This window comes from Temnothorax longispinosus, chromosome 2 (assembly GCF_030848805.1).
Source record: "Temnothorax longispinosus isolate EJ_2023e chromosome 2, Tlon_JGU_v1, whole genome shotgun sequence".
NCBI classification, from domain to species: Eukaryota; Metazoa; Arthropoda; class Insecta; order Hymenoptera; family Formicidae; genus Temnothorax; species Temnothorax longispinosus.
In genome coordinates, this window is record NC_092359.1 from 23,010,268 (window position 1) to 23,025,451 (window position 15,184).

The following is a 15,184-nucleotide window of genomic DNA, read 5'->3' on the forward strand; positions in this document are numbered from 1 at the left end:
TTTTATCTGATTATTGTAAAGAAATCATTAAGACATAAAATAATTAACAAAGTTTCGTTTGATACAATATACAATATATATAATAAATGTATATGAATCCATGCCAATAGTAAAAATGTTTCTTAGAACTTGTTTATACTTTAGAAATTTCGATAATATTAAAAATATTACTCTTATAAATCTATCCTCTCTAAATCTGAATCAGTGAAAAGCATACTTTACACTGATATCGGTGACTATTCACTGATTCAGATTTAGAAAGTCAGTATTTAAAAGTTGATTAAAAATGATTAAAATTAAATTAAGACTTTTAGTCACAGAGATACATATTTAATATACAAAATTCAGTTGTATAACCAGCAACAATACGACACGATTGAAATTGTGTAAACATTTTACATAACTTTCGATTCTGATGCCTACTATATTTATCTTCGAGCCATGCTACTATGATCGATTGACATTATCTCGGCGTCAATTACATAACTAATTGAATTTGCCTGTTCCTAGAGTCAGTAGAATGTAAATGTATTCTAGTATTCTAGCCACCTTTGGAACAGATTGACAGCTGTTCTGTTCTTCATTGTCATTTAAAATCCATGTTCTGCTATTCAGTTTTGTGCATGACATTTTCGCTTAGTTAACAGCTTTCAAGGCACATTATTGTGGGTTAATATAAAATTAAGACAAGACATAAGTAAAATTAAGACAAGGAACAATAATAAGATAATTTTTAAAGTTAAAATATCTGCCTTTAATCAATATATACGAAAATTTTCTATGAAAAATACGTTAGTTATATCTAAAAAAAGTAAAATGTTGTATTATCATTTCCAGCACTAATTAAATTTAAAAAAGATAGTAATCTATTTACGTAGTTAATCGTCAAACAAATATTGCGATAAAATCAGTAGTTCATTCCTGTGATCGTTAGAAATAATTTCACTTAATCTGATTTCGTATCTGCATAGCGCAGGTGGTAATTTCGCTTAGGTCATATAAATGGAGATTGCGCACAAGTGTGGAAAGGTACAAAAGATCACGAGGTTGTTCGCAGAACGCTATTCAAATTGTAATGTCAACGATGCACGCAGTATTTAGTACGAAGTAAAATTATTCCTTTCTTTGGCAGTGGCAGTAGCTTCTGGTATTGTTAGAGAATGTAAAAAACGCGAGAAATTAGAACATCTTATATAGCACAATTTTCTTCAATTAATTTCTGCCGGGCGACCAAGTACTATGCTCTTTAGCAATTTGTGACGAGAACTTGGCCTTTGTGCTGGTAATCGCCAATCTTGAGATTCTTGATAAAGCGATGTTAATATCTGATGTTGTCAATATAACGAGCCTTGCACATTGGTGAAATGCATAATGTTCCATAATCACGTACAGCACCGAATAGGCATTGAATTAGCTATACAGTACAACTTGTAAGGAACAAAAGGTCTGAGACGTGAACTATATATCTATACTGAAACTACTCCTGAGATGATTTAGTGCTTGATGACAAACGTAGATGGATTTATTAATTGAGATTGATGCACCGACTAATTTAATCACGCGAATCCTGTTTGATGGTAATTTTAAAGCGTATCGGAGCTAAAATTATGGCAAAAACGATATCCAAATAATACAGAATAATACAGAAGTCCAAAATATACCGAAAGCATATTTAAAGAACTCAAACTTGCAGACATTATTTATACAAATTTTTTAAACATTTTTTTGGTTTCTAATTAGTGGTTTTTTTGATAACATTTTGAAATAATGTGACGTCTCAATAACGTTAGATTATTCATTATGTCAGATTACATTATTCATTATTCTGTTTTATTCTTACATTTTTTTAAAGAAACCACTACCATTATACAAATGTGTTTATTAAATTGCAAATTTTAGAAACGTGACAATGTGCCGAAATGTCATAATCCCGAAATCTTAGAAATGAGACAATGTCCCGAAAACTTATACCGTTCAATCGTATATATACTTTGACGCTCGCTTTGACGACTGCCGTTAAACCGTAACGATAAAAAGCACATAGTTTCACGATTGACACTATAAAAATTGACAATATTAAGGTATATTGGCGATTTTGACAATAGCAATAAAGCGCGGAGCTGTCCAAAAGAATCGCGCGCCTCGCCATTCATCATTTTCATTAAACGCTTATATCTCGGCAACCGCAAACGATAAACAGACGATTCAACAAGTACTCGTTAGTTTGAAATCTGCCCTATTGGAATTAGTCATTATTAATACTGGCAATTTTACAGTTTCGATTACTAAGACGAGAAAGCGCACAAGATGTTCGCCGAGTGACTTTTTATTTTCATTAAACACTTACCGTATATATTTCGGTAATCATAAGTGATATCTAGAAAAATGATAGAAAAACACTTCAAAATAGTTTTACATTTTTTTCTCGTTTATAATGTTTTTTTTTAAAGCTGATTTTATGGATTTTTGTTAAATATTTTTGCTGCGCGCCGACTTCGAAGCTATATCAAAATCCGAGTCATTTTTGGCTAAAATTATATGGAGTAAATATGTTCTCGTCAAGATATAAGGTAAATTTATATTATTTGTTCATTGTCGTCAAAATCGCCAATATACCTTAATATTGTCAATTTTTATAGTGTGTCGAACGTGAAACTATATGCTTTTTATCGTTACGTTTATCGTTTTGCCGTTAATTTAACGGCAGTCGTCAAAGTATATATATACGATTGAACGGTATAACTTTTCGGGACATTGTCTTATTTCCAAAATTTCGGAATTATGACATTTTGGCACATTGTCACGTTTCTTCAATTTTGGGATTTTGACTTTTTGGGACATTGCATGTCCACCAGTTCTACGTCTGATCGATCGCTTAAAGAATATATATCTGAGTAGTACACCTATATCTTGACCTCTCTTTTCCCCATTTTTATGACGTCACAATGCCTTACATCGACTACGTCATCGAAAGTTCACTTTAAGCGAGCGTTGCTCGCTCAGTAGAAATGGTCATAATGAATATGGCCGACACGACGCGGCTCGCGTGTCGGCTATTTGGTCTCCTTATCACATTCGGCGGAACCTTATAAGAACCGCAGTTTTTCTTTAATCAATTTGTATAGCCGGAAATAGTGGTATTCAAATCATACGCTACTTATACGTACAGTCAAATTTTTTGTCTGCCCATATCACGAATAAATGGCCTAATCATTTTTGGTCTCCTTATCACATTGGGCGGAACCTTAAGAACCGTAATTTTTCTTTAATCAATCTGTATAGTCGGAAATGGTGGTATTCAAATCACACGCTACCTACGTACAGCCATATTTTTCGTCTGCCCATATCACAAATGAATGGCCTAATCATGTTATGGCAGTTATGGCATAATTGCAATTAATAATGGACTTTCGTTAGCTGCCTAGTCACTACGATCGAATTAATAGACTACAACGTATGAACAGAATGATATTTTCTATTATCTTTTTTATTTTCTAAAATAATTTTTTAAATTTTAACACAAAAATAATAAAATTGTCGGAAATTTTTAATTTCTATAACACATTTTCTGTCAAAAAATGTTATTTGTAAGTAACAACAAACAGTACAATTCACTCAGTTTTACAGAATAGTTGTATCTTTTTATTATTGCAAAAAGTCTCATTTTCAACAAATCTAAAATAATTTACTAGAAAGTATAAAAGATATGATTAAAAGAAGTCCCATAGATACGACGTTAGTTGCACCACCTGGAAAGAAGCACGATTTAATCAATTTATTATTCAAGTTGGCTTGAATAGTGACAAAACGGGAGGAGGTAAATGACGATAAAAGTAGCTTTCATCAGTTAAACGTAGCTTAGAAGGCGAGTGCTATTTCTACAGTTATCGATTCTTACGCGATAACAGAATTCGCAGCAGTAAACTTATTTCCGAGATTGTGTGCTCGAGAAATAGCAATGTTCGATAGAGCACTGCTTTTCACGCTTTCTATGAGAACGAGCAAAAAGTCTGTTAGATGGGTTACGTTATTGTAGGCACGTCTTATCGATGCTAATCGCAAAAATTACAACACAGCTCTCGAACTGGCGTGCGAATGCGCGACTCGTAATTGCGAGCACATTATTCTGTCACATAAAAGGATTTTATGCGCATTTGAGAAAAGGTTCCTGTTAATCGACATACTTTCAGGTAGGTGGAAATAAAATGCGGCAAAAATTTTTTATTAATTGACGCTTAACTGAGTCAAGGTTATACTTACCCCTAAAAAAAAATTTTGAATGTTGCGGATGTTCTACACAGACACTACTGTTCAACTTCATGTAGCCCCAAGTGCACGCGCATTTCCCGTTTTTGCAAACTATTCTGTTCTGATGGTTCTGATCCTCTTCTGAGGTTTCGTAACATTCGCATAAATTCGTACAAGTTTCCTCAAGAACTGCGAGAATTTAAATAAAAGAGTATAAATGTTTTAAATGATTTTTACGAAAAATTAACTGAGCATAGATTATTTTGTCTTACATCTCTTCTTATAACATCCTCCGAATCTGTAGGTCATATTACTTGTTTTGTTACAGATACACACTTTGCTTTCTGCTACTGTTGACGATACCATTACGTCTGCAGTATTAGTTTTGTTCTTCTCAACGGTCGCGTTGCAAATTGCGTTTACTGTAACGGCAGAACATTGAGAGTCCGCTAAACAAGGCTCGCCAAATCTTGATACTAGAAACATATTAAATCCAAACATAAAAGTTATCGGTAATATAAATATGAAATTTTTAACAACATTTCCTATAGACCAAACTAAGACAAATACTTACCTAGCATGCATAAATCAACAGACACCTCCGCGTAATTCGGTTTACAAAAACATTTGTTTGAAATACATATGGAATTCTCTGGCGCGCAACCCTCGTCATCCATGCATTTAGCATTGATACCTAAAATTCAATTGCTGCATCACGTAAACGTTACTTTTATTACTTTTAATGATTTAATTTTAGTTACGCGTTACATCAATTATTTCTGTATTTCTTAAAATGCGTAATTTGTTCAGAAATATTAATATAAAGTATATAAACTATTTACTTTCATGAAAAATTGATATTTTTATCAGAATTAATAAGATATTACCTGGCAAACAAAGCTTGTGTGATTCATAGTAGTTCTTGGCACACGTGCACACTTTTTTCTTTTTTTCACAAGTAGAATGCGGAATCGTTGCACAATCACTGTTTATTTCGCAAACGTCTCCAATTTCTAAGATTTAGTGCAAAAATTTTGTCAAATATCAAATCAATCAATTTTGTTACATAATGGAAAAGTAATAATAAGAAAACCGTTTACCTGTTGGTCCTATACAAGTTATTTTGTCCTTGCTTAAGTGCGTGCCCTCGGGACAGCCGCATGTACCATTGCATGCTAGATTGCCTTTGAAATCTTTCACATAACAGTCTCGGTCTTGTTTGCAAGTTTTACCGAGCCCCGTGTTTCCCCAGCAAAAGAGTTCACTCTCCACATAATGGGAAATATTCTCGTTGCATATACATGTATTATTATCACATACAGCATCCGGACCAAAGATATAACACTGTTCGTTCAGCTGGCAATTTCCCATATACTCTCTGGTCGCTGAATGAGATAAACATATTAAAAATCAATATAATTTTAATGTATAAAATCAGAGTCCTTAATTTGATACATTCCAGCGCGTTAATTTCACATTGACACCATAAAAAGATAAATTTATCAAAATTGTATGTTTTAGCTTTTTAGTTAAAGCTTTTTACTTACCATTAAGGCATTCGCGATTATCTTTAGATGCAACCGTGCCTGTCGTACAACTCCATCTCCCTTCACGACAAATAGAATTCTCGATGTAGCTGTCGTCGTCCTTGTGACAGGGTTCTCCAAGTTCTGCCGACATATGTGCCTGAATATTATTACCTGTAAAATTGTGTCTGGGATAGTGTCATTAATATTACCTGGGATACATTTGGTGCTTGTATTCGATGCGAAATGTGCACGGTCACAACGGCATGTTCCGGTAGGACCGCATATGGCATTTCCCATTTCTTTACAGTCCTCGTCGGTCTTACAATTACTGCCCACCTCTAACAGAAACATACACACATATGAACGCACTTACAGTTTCATCATTTTATCATTAAAAATTTTTAAGGATTTTACATTTATATTATTATACATTTAATTTGTTACTTATTGTTCATATACTAACCTTTATCCGAAATTTCTTTGGTCGATATGACGTCAGACCAAAGTTCGACAGTTTCATCAGCTTCGGATTTTACAGCGCATACGAACTTACTACATGTCGCATTACCGAAAGTACAATCGATATCAACTGTGCACTCGTCGCCGACGGCTGCGCGAACAACATTAAATAAAGTTTTACAACACAATATTTCAATGTTGTGTCATAGTATTATAAATTTATGTATTTTGTCCGTGTAACATGGTCGTTGAGCATCTTTACCTTTCCCCTCTCTCCGACAAGTGCGATATTCACGCTGATAAAAGCCAGGACTACATTTGCAAATTCCTGCATCGCAAGTGCTTGCTTCAAAGTCGGCGTTCACATAGCAGTCAATATTTTGCTTACACTTCTCGAATAAGCCTACATATTAACAATATTTTTTATCATTAACTTGGAAAGACATAACAAGTAAAATAATAGAAATCACTCACCGACGTGTCGATTACATCTACCATGTAGATAGTAGTAACCAGGACCACATACACAGACATTTTCCACACATTTAGAGCCACTGAGGAGATAAGCCGAACACTGTATTGTATCCTCACATAAATCATAAAATCTAGTTGCAACTGCGAAAAGTAGCGATAATTTCTTTGTTCATGTGCAATCAATAATATTATTCTAATTGTAAGAAAGCAATGAAGTTTGGATGAAACAATGTTACCTTTAACGCAGGCTGTCATATCAGCGTTAAAAATAAATCCGGACGCGCACTGACACAAACTGTTATTGCACACACTGTTTTTCGCCGTACAATCATTATTAGAGCTGCATTCCCATTCATTAATCCACATTATATTATTTGTATCGCTGGTATCGCTTGTTTCTTTCGATGAAATGTCGATGTTAAATGTGAACACTAAAATATTTTATTTCTTGTTTTAATCTTTATCTAAATTTCCATCTTATATATTTAATAATAATTTATTATAAATAATATGTTTAATTATATAAAAGCACACTTATATGTATAATAACAGCTATTTTAAAGAATTTTTGCAAATGTACTGTACAGTGGATCAAAAAAATATTCGCACACCCAGTTTTCTTACAATAACTTTATTTGAGGGAATAATACATAATTACGAATTGTGTCCATAAGTAATTTATTACATACAGTATATAAGTAATAAGTTACTTGTGAACACAATTCGTAATTATGTATTATTCCTTCGAATAAAGTTATTGTAAGAAAACTGAGTGTGCAAATACTTTTTTGATCCACTGTATACATAAAAATGTAAAATTTATTGTTATATCCTAAATTCTTGTAAATACTTACCATTGTGGACGAGAAATTGTAGATATAATAAAATGTATACAACTTGCTGAATTTGTCGCATCTTTAGCACATGCGAGTATTATTGTAACGTCTTCAATAATGAAGTTTAATCAGACTGGCTTCTTTTATCAAATCTAAGACCAGTGCCGACGCTAAACAAAGTATAAAACGCAGGAATTCAGTCTCATAAATTTAGAAAGCAGTAATTATTACACACTAATATCTTCTTCTTTTCATACAATATTGTACTCTTTCTTTCAAATATTATTTTTAGGAAGTCTTTCTCTTTTTATACATATTCTATCATAGCGTTCACTATATTTTATTTTCGTAGCTATTTCTAACATAATCATGAAAATTTTCGTCTTTATTTCATAACATGCACTTATGTATGCATTATGTTATAATAAAAAATCTGATTACCTTCGTAAAAATTATACTGTCGTTTTTTATTTACTTCTTATTAGAGTTGTAACACATTTGACACTTGGTTCTTTGGAATATACGATCGGCACTGTCTTACGATATCATCTCGATTGGAACACCTGTTCTGTTATCGTAAGAAAATAATCTTTGGAGTGATATGTGTTATTTGAACTTATGTTCAATATATTATAAAAGACGGAAGTAATACAACATACACAAAACATTTTTAAAAAATAAAAACTTGTTTACATTTTTTTGTTTCAATGTCCAAAAGTGATCATCGTTTCATAAAAGACGCTTATACAACGTTGATCTCAAAAACAGTTATATAACACTTAATCATTGCAATTTGTTATAACATAATTAAATATAATTTGATTTGATTTACTGCAATTGTTTAAATCCAATCAAATTAGATCATTACAATAAATTACAGGTAATATATCAGGAATTAAACAGTGACCAAAAAATACAATACGATATTAATTCGATACATGCAACAAATTATATCTCATTTGTTGTTTTCAACTTGTTCATGGCGTGCAAAATTGATCTTTATAAATGCAATTGAATTCAATCTGTTTCTCGCTCAATATATTATATATTTAAAAAAATTTTTTTACAAAACATTAAAAAAAATATAATCTATTTATATTTTTTTAATTTTTGAAAGCGATAATTGTTTTATAAAAACGCTTATACAACGTTGATTTAAAAAGTAGATATACATTTAATCACTTCTTCTGATATAATTAAGATAATTTAATTTATTGCAACTGCTTGAGTTCAATTGAAATAACAATAAATTTTAGATAATAAATCGGCAATTATGAGCAAAAAATACAACATGTGATTAATTCAATGTATACGCAAAATGTCGTATTAAATTTATTTTTTTCAATCTGTTTAAGGCGTGTAAAGTCGATTTTTATATATAAATGCAATGGATTCAATGTATTTTAAAAAATTTTTTCTATGCTCTTTATATTAAATTAATTTCGAAATTAAACAAACATATACATGTAACTACGAGGTAAGTTTCTGTTGACAGCGAGACATAGTCATCAGCTCTGTTGACCCGGGAAAGATAATTGATGACCCGATCTACGTCTTCCTCGTACCTAAAAATGTGGAAGGGGACAGCTTTTATCTCGACCTTCTATATGCTATTTTAGCAGGTCGAGATTAATTCATACTACTGCGAATATTTATTACGATCTCGCGTCTCAAAGGAATGTTCAGTTTACGATTATTCGCTCATCATGAAGGAACAGTGGAGCAATATTAGTGAGAGTGAGCAATATTACTCGTGTTTTTATGTTAAATATAAAAGAGTGATAATTATTCGCGTTAATTATAGAAAATTTATTAAAACATTGTTTAAAGTAACCAAAAAAGTTTTACCGTGCTTCTGTTATATTAATATTTTTATTCTTACATTTTATTTTTTTAGTCTTATAAATTAATTAGGGCATTGTAACGTAAAAAATCGTTTCGTATATGAATTTTGATTATATAATAATAATAAATACATTGAGTTAAGCTCTTTTTCTAATATATTTATTTAACGTTTTTAAATAAATATGTTCATTAATAAACATTTAGTTATTTTGTAAATAAAATGCTTAAATAAATAAAAATTTAAATTTACACAGATAACATGCAACTCGCAGATATGGAAGAAGGATTATATCAGGGAAAGCAAAAGTACATGAAGAGAATCGAATATAAAACCAACTGTTGCATAGGATGCATACCCTATCTCAGACTAATACTCTTATTAGAAGTAACGTTGTTCTTCGGATGGGGTTGTTACATGATCTTGCAGAATTATCGTCCCGGAGAAATAAAAAGTGAGACTACGAGTATCACTATTGAAAGAAATCCATCAATGATTGAATCTGAATCATTATCTGAAATTCAGAAGTCCAAATATCCAAATACAGAGATCCCTGGGATATTTGTCAAGCCTGAGGTCATTATAGATAAGATAAATAATCTTTTAGAAAACATAAAATTTGCGAAAGATCAAGATTTAATGGACAACAAGGGAACTGTAACCCTGGTAACAAATGTACCCAGGATGATGCAAGCAAATATGCAAAATTCTAATTACATGAGAAGTAATAACATTGGAATAAATGCCATCGACAGATTATTGTCAACACTATCATCTAGAAATTTAGATAAGAAGTTTACGAAGAGCTCAGTACCCCAAATATTATTTTCAATTGAATACATTGATAAAAATACTGACGATAATATTGACAAGGACGATGAATTTTTCCACCCCGCACTATTTTTTGAGAAACTACGAAATATAAGTAAAATAAAAGCAACCAACGATTTAGAAGAAATCGAAAGGAATGATTTTACTGAGAATGTTAATCGTTTGACATTAGGAAGTCAAGAAAATCATGCGTTAGATGAGCCCAACAAGCTTGATGATTTAGAATTAAACATTGTAACAATCTTAAATCCTGAGAATTTTATAGATCATAGTGAAGATCTGATAAATGCTTTGCAAGATTCGGAACAGGAATTTTCCGATTCAACCAAAGATGCGGCACAGGACGATCGTGATGAAAATTCTTTATTTGATGATACCGATAAACGAGTAAATGCACGAGCTGAAGAACTAGGTATTGTGATATGCCCACCTTACGAGTCACATGAGTTTTCTGATATGTTAACAAAAGACTCGCCCATAGGTTCTCCTACTTCTCAGCCTCTATTAGCACAAGAAAGTTCAGAACAAATCGAAAATGGGTCAAGCGATGATATTGCTGAAAGAATTGAAGATAAACACGTTATAAAAGGTAGCGATATGTCAGCATTTACGTCCGGAAGCCAAGATCGTTTTGATTTATCGGGCATCACTGTGCAAGATATAAAAGATTTATATTCATCCGAGAGTCTCGCAAAGATGAAAAAAGATGAGAAATACGAATCAACGGAGAATACTGAGAATCCTTACAAATTATGGTTTTTCCGACCAAATTCCGAGATGATAGAATCCTCGACGCCAAATGTTGATAAATTCCAATGGTTTAATGGGCCCCCTTCCTTTGTAGAACTTGAATTGGGAGATATACCGAAGTCAAGCGAGATACATCATCGAGATAGTTCATTATTGTGGGATACGAACGAGGACATGAATGTTGACGATGTTATTCCAGGAAGTCAGTGCGAGATAACAATTAAAATGGGTATTCTCAAAGTGAATTGTCCCGCTATTAAGTTCAATGAAGAATGGAATGTCACCTCGCCCGAAATACCTCCAACCGATGTCCCGAAAGTCACTAATTTTGGAGACATTTTGGACGGTTATTTACGTACCGAGTGTGACAAAGATGCAAATGAGAAATTAGAGGTTGAAAATATTTCTAATGAAAATTCTGATAAAAAAGTTACAGCATCGCGGAATGGCGTACCTAAAATAATCAACGCGATTGAATCACAAGAAAGCACAAGTGTGAAAATTGACGTGTTACCGGATTTATCTGATGAGGGTTATATTGATGGCGAAGAAGATCACGATTATCGCGCATTTTATGAATCTTTATCTTATGATTCAAGTGCGGACAATGACAAAGTAAAACAAGTCACGACAGTACCATCTTCTATTCCTGAATTCGATTCCAGTACCATCGATTCAAACGAAGGACAGAATTTATTTCTTGATATTTCCGGTACACAACAACAAGAACAATTAGTCAGCAAAGAGCGAGATTATTCAGTTTCTGATAATAGCGAAACTTCTTTGAAAGATTTCGATCATTTTCACGCTTTGGAAAAGCAGCTAACTTCTCTACTTAAAAATGAAATGTCAAATATCCTGACGCGGTATTTACCAAAAAATTCTTATGAAAATAATTATCGGAATAATATTTGCAATACTCTTCGTTATATGCGTTCCATATCCCAACATCCATGGCGTGAACAATACGCTGCTTTAAGGAAACTTTTGGAATATGAACGAAATTCCGACTATCCACACAGTATGGATGATTCTCATTATCGAAGAAAACGAATGACTGATGATCTTACATGGCCACAGGGTATGTCAATTATTATATTAAAAAAATAGATTTGTTAATATATTTTATTTATATTTTTCAGCATATTATTTGTCAAATTGCTTTAAAAAATTATTTATTTTGTTCTTTAATTAGTTCTTACAATATCCCTTAAGACAGTAGTTGTATTACATTAAAAAATACATCTCATTATTAAATACATTTCTTTATTTGACATTTTTATGGTAAATATAAATTAATGTAATGTAACTTAAGATATATATCTTTGCTGCTATTAATTTATTTAAAATAATGTTGCATTATTACAGATCAGGTATCAAATACGTTAGAAGAAGATGAGAAAAACGTGGATTCGTTAGAAAATTTAAGAAAAATTTTCCAGAAAATGGAAATTATTGCTTTCTACATTGACAGACTTCATGAACGATATCTTCTTACCAATAAGCTTGATGACGATTACGTTTCGAGTGAATTTCCGATTGAAACTGAAAAACACCGCGAATTATACACATCGAGAATTGTATAAGAAAAATATGTGAAAAAAAACGAAACATAAATTTCTCTTTTTTTCTTGTTCTTCTTAGCTCTCTTCCTCTCTTTCTTTCTTTCTCTATTAATTTGATACAAATAATAAATAAATTATTTGTAAAGATGTTATAAAAGCTATTTATATTGATTATCACATATTACAGGAACTTTTATATCATAATAAGTACGAATATACAGCGTTAAAGCGCATTTTAATTGTTTCTATCGCAATGCGTTAGTATACGTAATATATAATGTGCTCACAAAATTTGTCGGTAAAATCTGTAGGTATTTGACAAAAGCACGCCATGGAATAATTAGTGCGTTGCTCATATGCCTGCGCATAGACCTTGAACTTATTCATGCTAATTTCTTACGATTTATACGTAGCTGCGTTAATGCGATAACGTCTCATGCGTTAGCTGAGTGACGATTGCAATTGGTTGTTTGGTGATTATAGAATTGGAAAAGTAGGTCAAGCTCATATATCTTGAAAATAGGTTCTTGATTATACTGAAAGTGCATAACCTTTGGCTACTGTTTCCAAATGTGTTTAAAGTAAAATTTTAAATCGATGTAATATTTACTGTAGCGAGCAGCTCTTTGCATATAAATAAAGCAACCAAATTGTTATTTATTGCTCATTAATTCAACTGTATCGTTAGTTTATTTGAATTTAATGCGTTGTGGGTGCTGTCAGTCAAAAGGATATAAAAGAATATATTTTAGTAAATTGCACAGTATCGTGCACAGAAGAAATCAGTAATTCATTCAGCAATTTCAATGTTCAAACTGATCGCAAACAGAACGCTGCAGAAATTGTGATTTATTCAAAGTTACGTAAATGGAACTTTTAATAAAATATGATTGCTGATCTTATCAAGTATGTTGTTGAGTTGATATAGCATATAGCGTTGCGCTTCTTTATTAATGCCAGCACTTGTCAGCCAATCACGGGCTTAATCGCGCGCTGACCTTACACCTTACAGTTTTCGTGAAACATGCAAGATCGGCCACGACAGTTCGATCAGTATATTTCGATCGCCGGACGAGCATTCCGGTAAATTGCCTTGTAAATCACGGCACGTCTTGCACGCGTCTTGTTAAATTTATGAATCACACGCGAGCCTTCGTGATCGACGATCGATGGGGAGGTTTCCCCGTCGAAACAAAAGGCGACGCGATAGCTGTAAAATCGTCACGACAATCCGACACCCGCCTTCCTGCTGCTGTAAATGTTGCAAGGCGAGGCGCGATGCACTTGGCGTGCGAGCGGACACGTTTCTACGACTGTCTGCCTATAAAATACTAGCAACAAGGCGATAAATTTTCGGTCGCTTTCGTGCAAGAGCAGCCGGATGCGCCTCCTTTGTAACTTGCGTAGTTAACATTTAGAACTCGATAAAGGCTCTCGAGTTTCGAAGAAATGTAACGTCGTGATGTCGAGCACATGATAACGGAAGAACTAAGCTAAATAATTAAATGAGAACTGCGTGAGAAAGCCTTAATAATAAATCTTATTCTACAGAAATAATGCTGCTAAATTCTTACACTTACATTTTTTATGTTTCCTCATTTACTTTTAAACATCACTAAAGAAAATAAATGAGAATATAATTATACTTTTATACTTGTATTAATGTTGTTAAATATATCGTGCGATACATATTTTGTGATAAATGGGCGATGATAATATTAAATTTTCTTGCGATAGGTTGCTCCTGTTTAGAAGCAATTATACAAATAATGGAAAAACATTAATTCAAAATTATCGTTTTTGTATCGCAAAAATATCTTAGTTTCGCTGTTTCTTTCTTAAAAACTATTTTTTAAAAAGTTTTTATATATTACTTATTCTTTCCTCTGTTTTTGAGTTTGTAACAAATAGTTCATAAACATAAAGAAGATTACTGCAATTATTGAATAAGAATTATTGAAGTTATTAAAAACGATAATTATCCGATAATCTTTCTTTGATGATTGCAATAATTTTCTTTTGTTCTCAAATTGTTTGCTGCAAACTAAGAAACAGAGACATAAAAAAATAAGAGAGAACTTTCAAGAAATTATTTTTTATAGAAAGAAATGTGTGGGTGAATAAAATGAATAAAACAATTTGCTTTTTGTACAGTGGTTTCTAAAAAATATTAATTTATAAATAAGTTTTTATTATCTTGTATGAGCGATAAAAATCCAAGCGAATATTTGATTTAGTGCATGTAGGTCGATTAAAATAATTGCGGGGTTTTCAGATGAGGCATGTAACCCATATTCGACGGCAGCGTGAGACCAACTTTTTACTTCAATAATCTCGTGATTGCAATATATATATATGCTATAAAAAAAACTCAGCGAACATTCCCGTAATTTTCTTCGAATAGACGGGAGAAACTTAAACAGATCGTTGATATGGTTGCAGTAATTACAAAAGTTTGCCTCAGATCAGACATGTAACTTTATAAAAAATAAAAGTTAGTGTTATAATCAGATTTATGCATAGTTCAATCATATAATTGTGTAGAAATTTTTAAATGTTGCTATTAGTATATAAGAATTTATATTGAGAATAGATATAGAAATAAATGATAACGATGCAAAGTAGAATGCTTCATGAATTTCCGAGTGA

At 32.1% G+C, this 15,184-nt stretch overlaps 2 protein-coding genes across 2 annotated transcripts; one reads left to right on the forward strand and one right to left on the reverse strand.

Moving 5' to 3' along the window:
- Nucleotides 1–3,615: 3,615 nt before the first annotated feature.
- LOC139808490 (uncharacterized) lies at nt 3,616–7,724 on the reverse strand. Its single transcript, XM_071770539.1, has 13 exons — nt 7,565–7,724; nt 6,947–7,141; nt 6,711–6,851; nt 6,499–6,639; nt 6,241–6,387; nt 5,987–6,115; nt 5,796–5,918; nt 5,349–5,633; nt 5,136–5,261; nt 4,823–4,942; nt 4,521–4,724; nt 4,261–4,437; nt 3,616–3,749 (listed from the first exon to the last, which is right to left on the reverse strand). Exons 1-13 carry the CDS (start codon nt 7,623–7,625, stop codon nt 3,676–3,678), a joined length of 1,923 nt encoding a protein of 640 aa, XP_071626640.1. The 5' UTR covers nt 7,626–7,724; the 3' UTR covers nt 3,616–3,675.
- Nucleotides 7,725–9,145: 1,421 nt separating this feature from the next.
- On the forward strand, nt 9,146–15,162 carry LOC139808819 (uncharacterized). The gene is made up of 3 exons (XM_071771247.1): nt 9,146–9,283; nt 9,646–12,051; nt 12,339–15,162. Exons 1-3 carry the CDS (start codon nt 9,253–9,255, stop codon nt 12,554–12,556), a joined length of 2,655 nt encoding a protein of 884 aa, XP_071627348.1. The 5' UTR covers nt 9,146–9,252; the 3' UTR covers nt 12,557–15,162.
- The last annotated feature ends 22 nt before the right edge of the window (nt 15,163–15,184 follow it).

What these genes read in the sequence shown, in the direction of transcription:
- LOC139808819 (XM_071771247.1), top strand. Translation starts at nt 9,253, where the DNA reads ATGAAGGAACAGTGGAGCAATATTAGTGAGA. An exon ending in GTGGAGCAATATTAGTGAGA is followed by an intron (nt 9,284 to 9,645) that starts GTGAGCAATATT and finishes AAATTTACACAG; the next exon opens with ATAACATGCAACTCGCAGAT. An exon ending in TGATCTTACATGGCCACAGG is followed by an intron (nt 12,052 to 12,338) that starts GTATGTCAATTA and finishes GCATTATTACAG; the next exon opens with ATCAGGTATCAAATACGTTA.
- LOC139808490 (XM_071770539.1), bottom strand. Translation starts at nt 7,625, where the DNA reads ATGCGACAAATTCAGCAAGTTGTATACATTTTATTATATCTACAATTT. An exon ending in AAGCACCAAATGTATCCCAG is followed by an intron (nt 5,919 to 5,986) that starts GTAATATTAATG and finishes ATATGTCGGCAG; the next exon opens with AACTTGGAGAACCCTGTCAC. An exon ending in AGGATGTTATAAGAAGAGAT is followed by an intron (nt 4,438 to 4,520) that starts GTAAGACAAAAT and finishes AAATTCTCGCAG; the next exon opens with TTCTTGAGGAAACTTGTACG.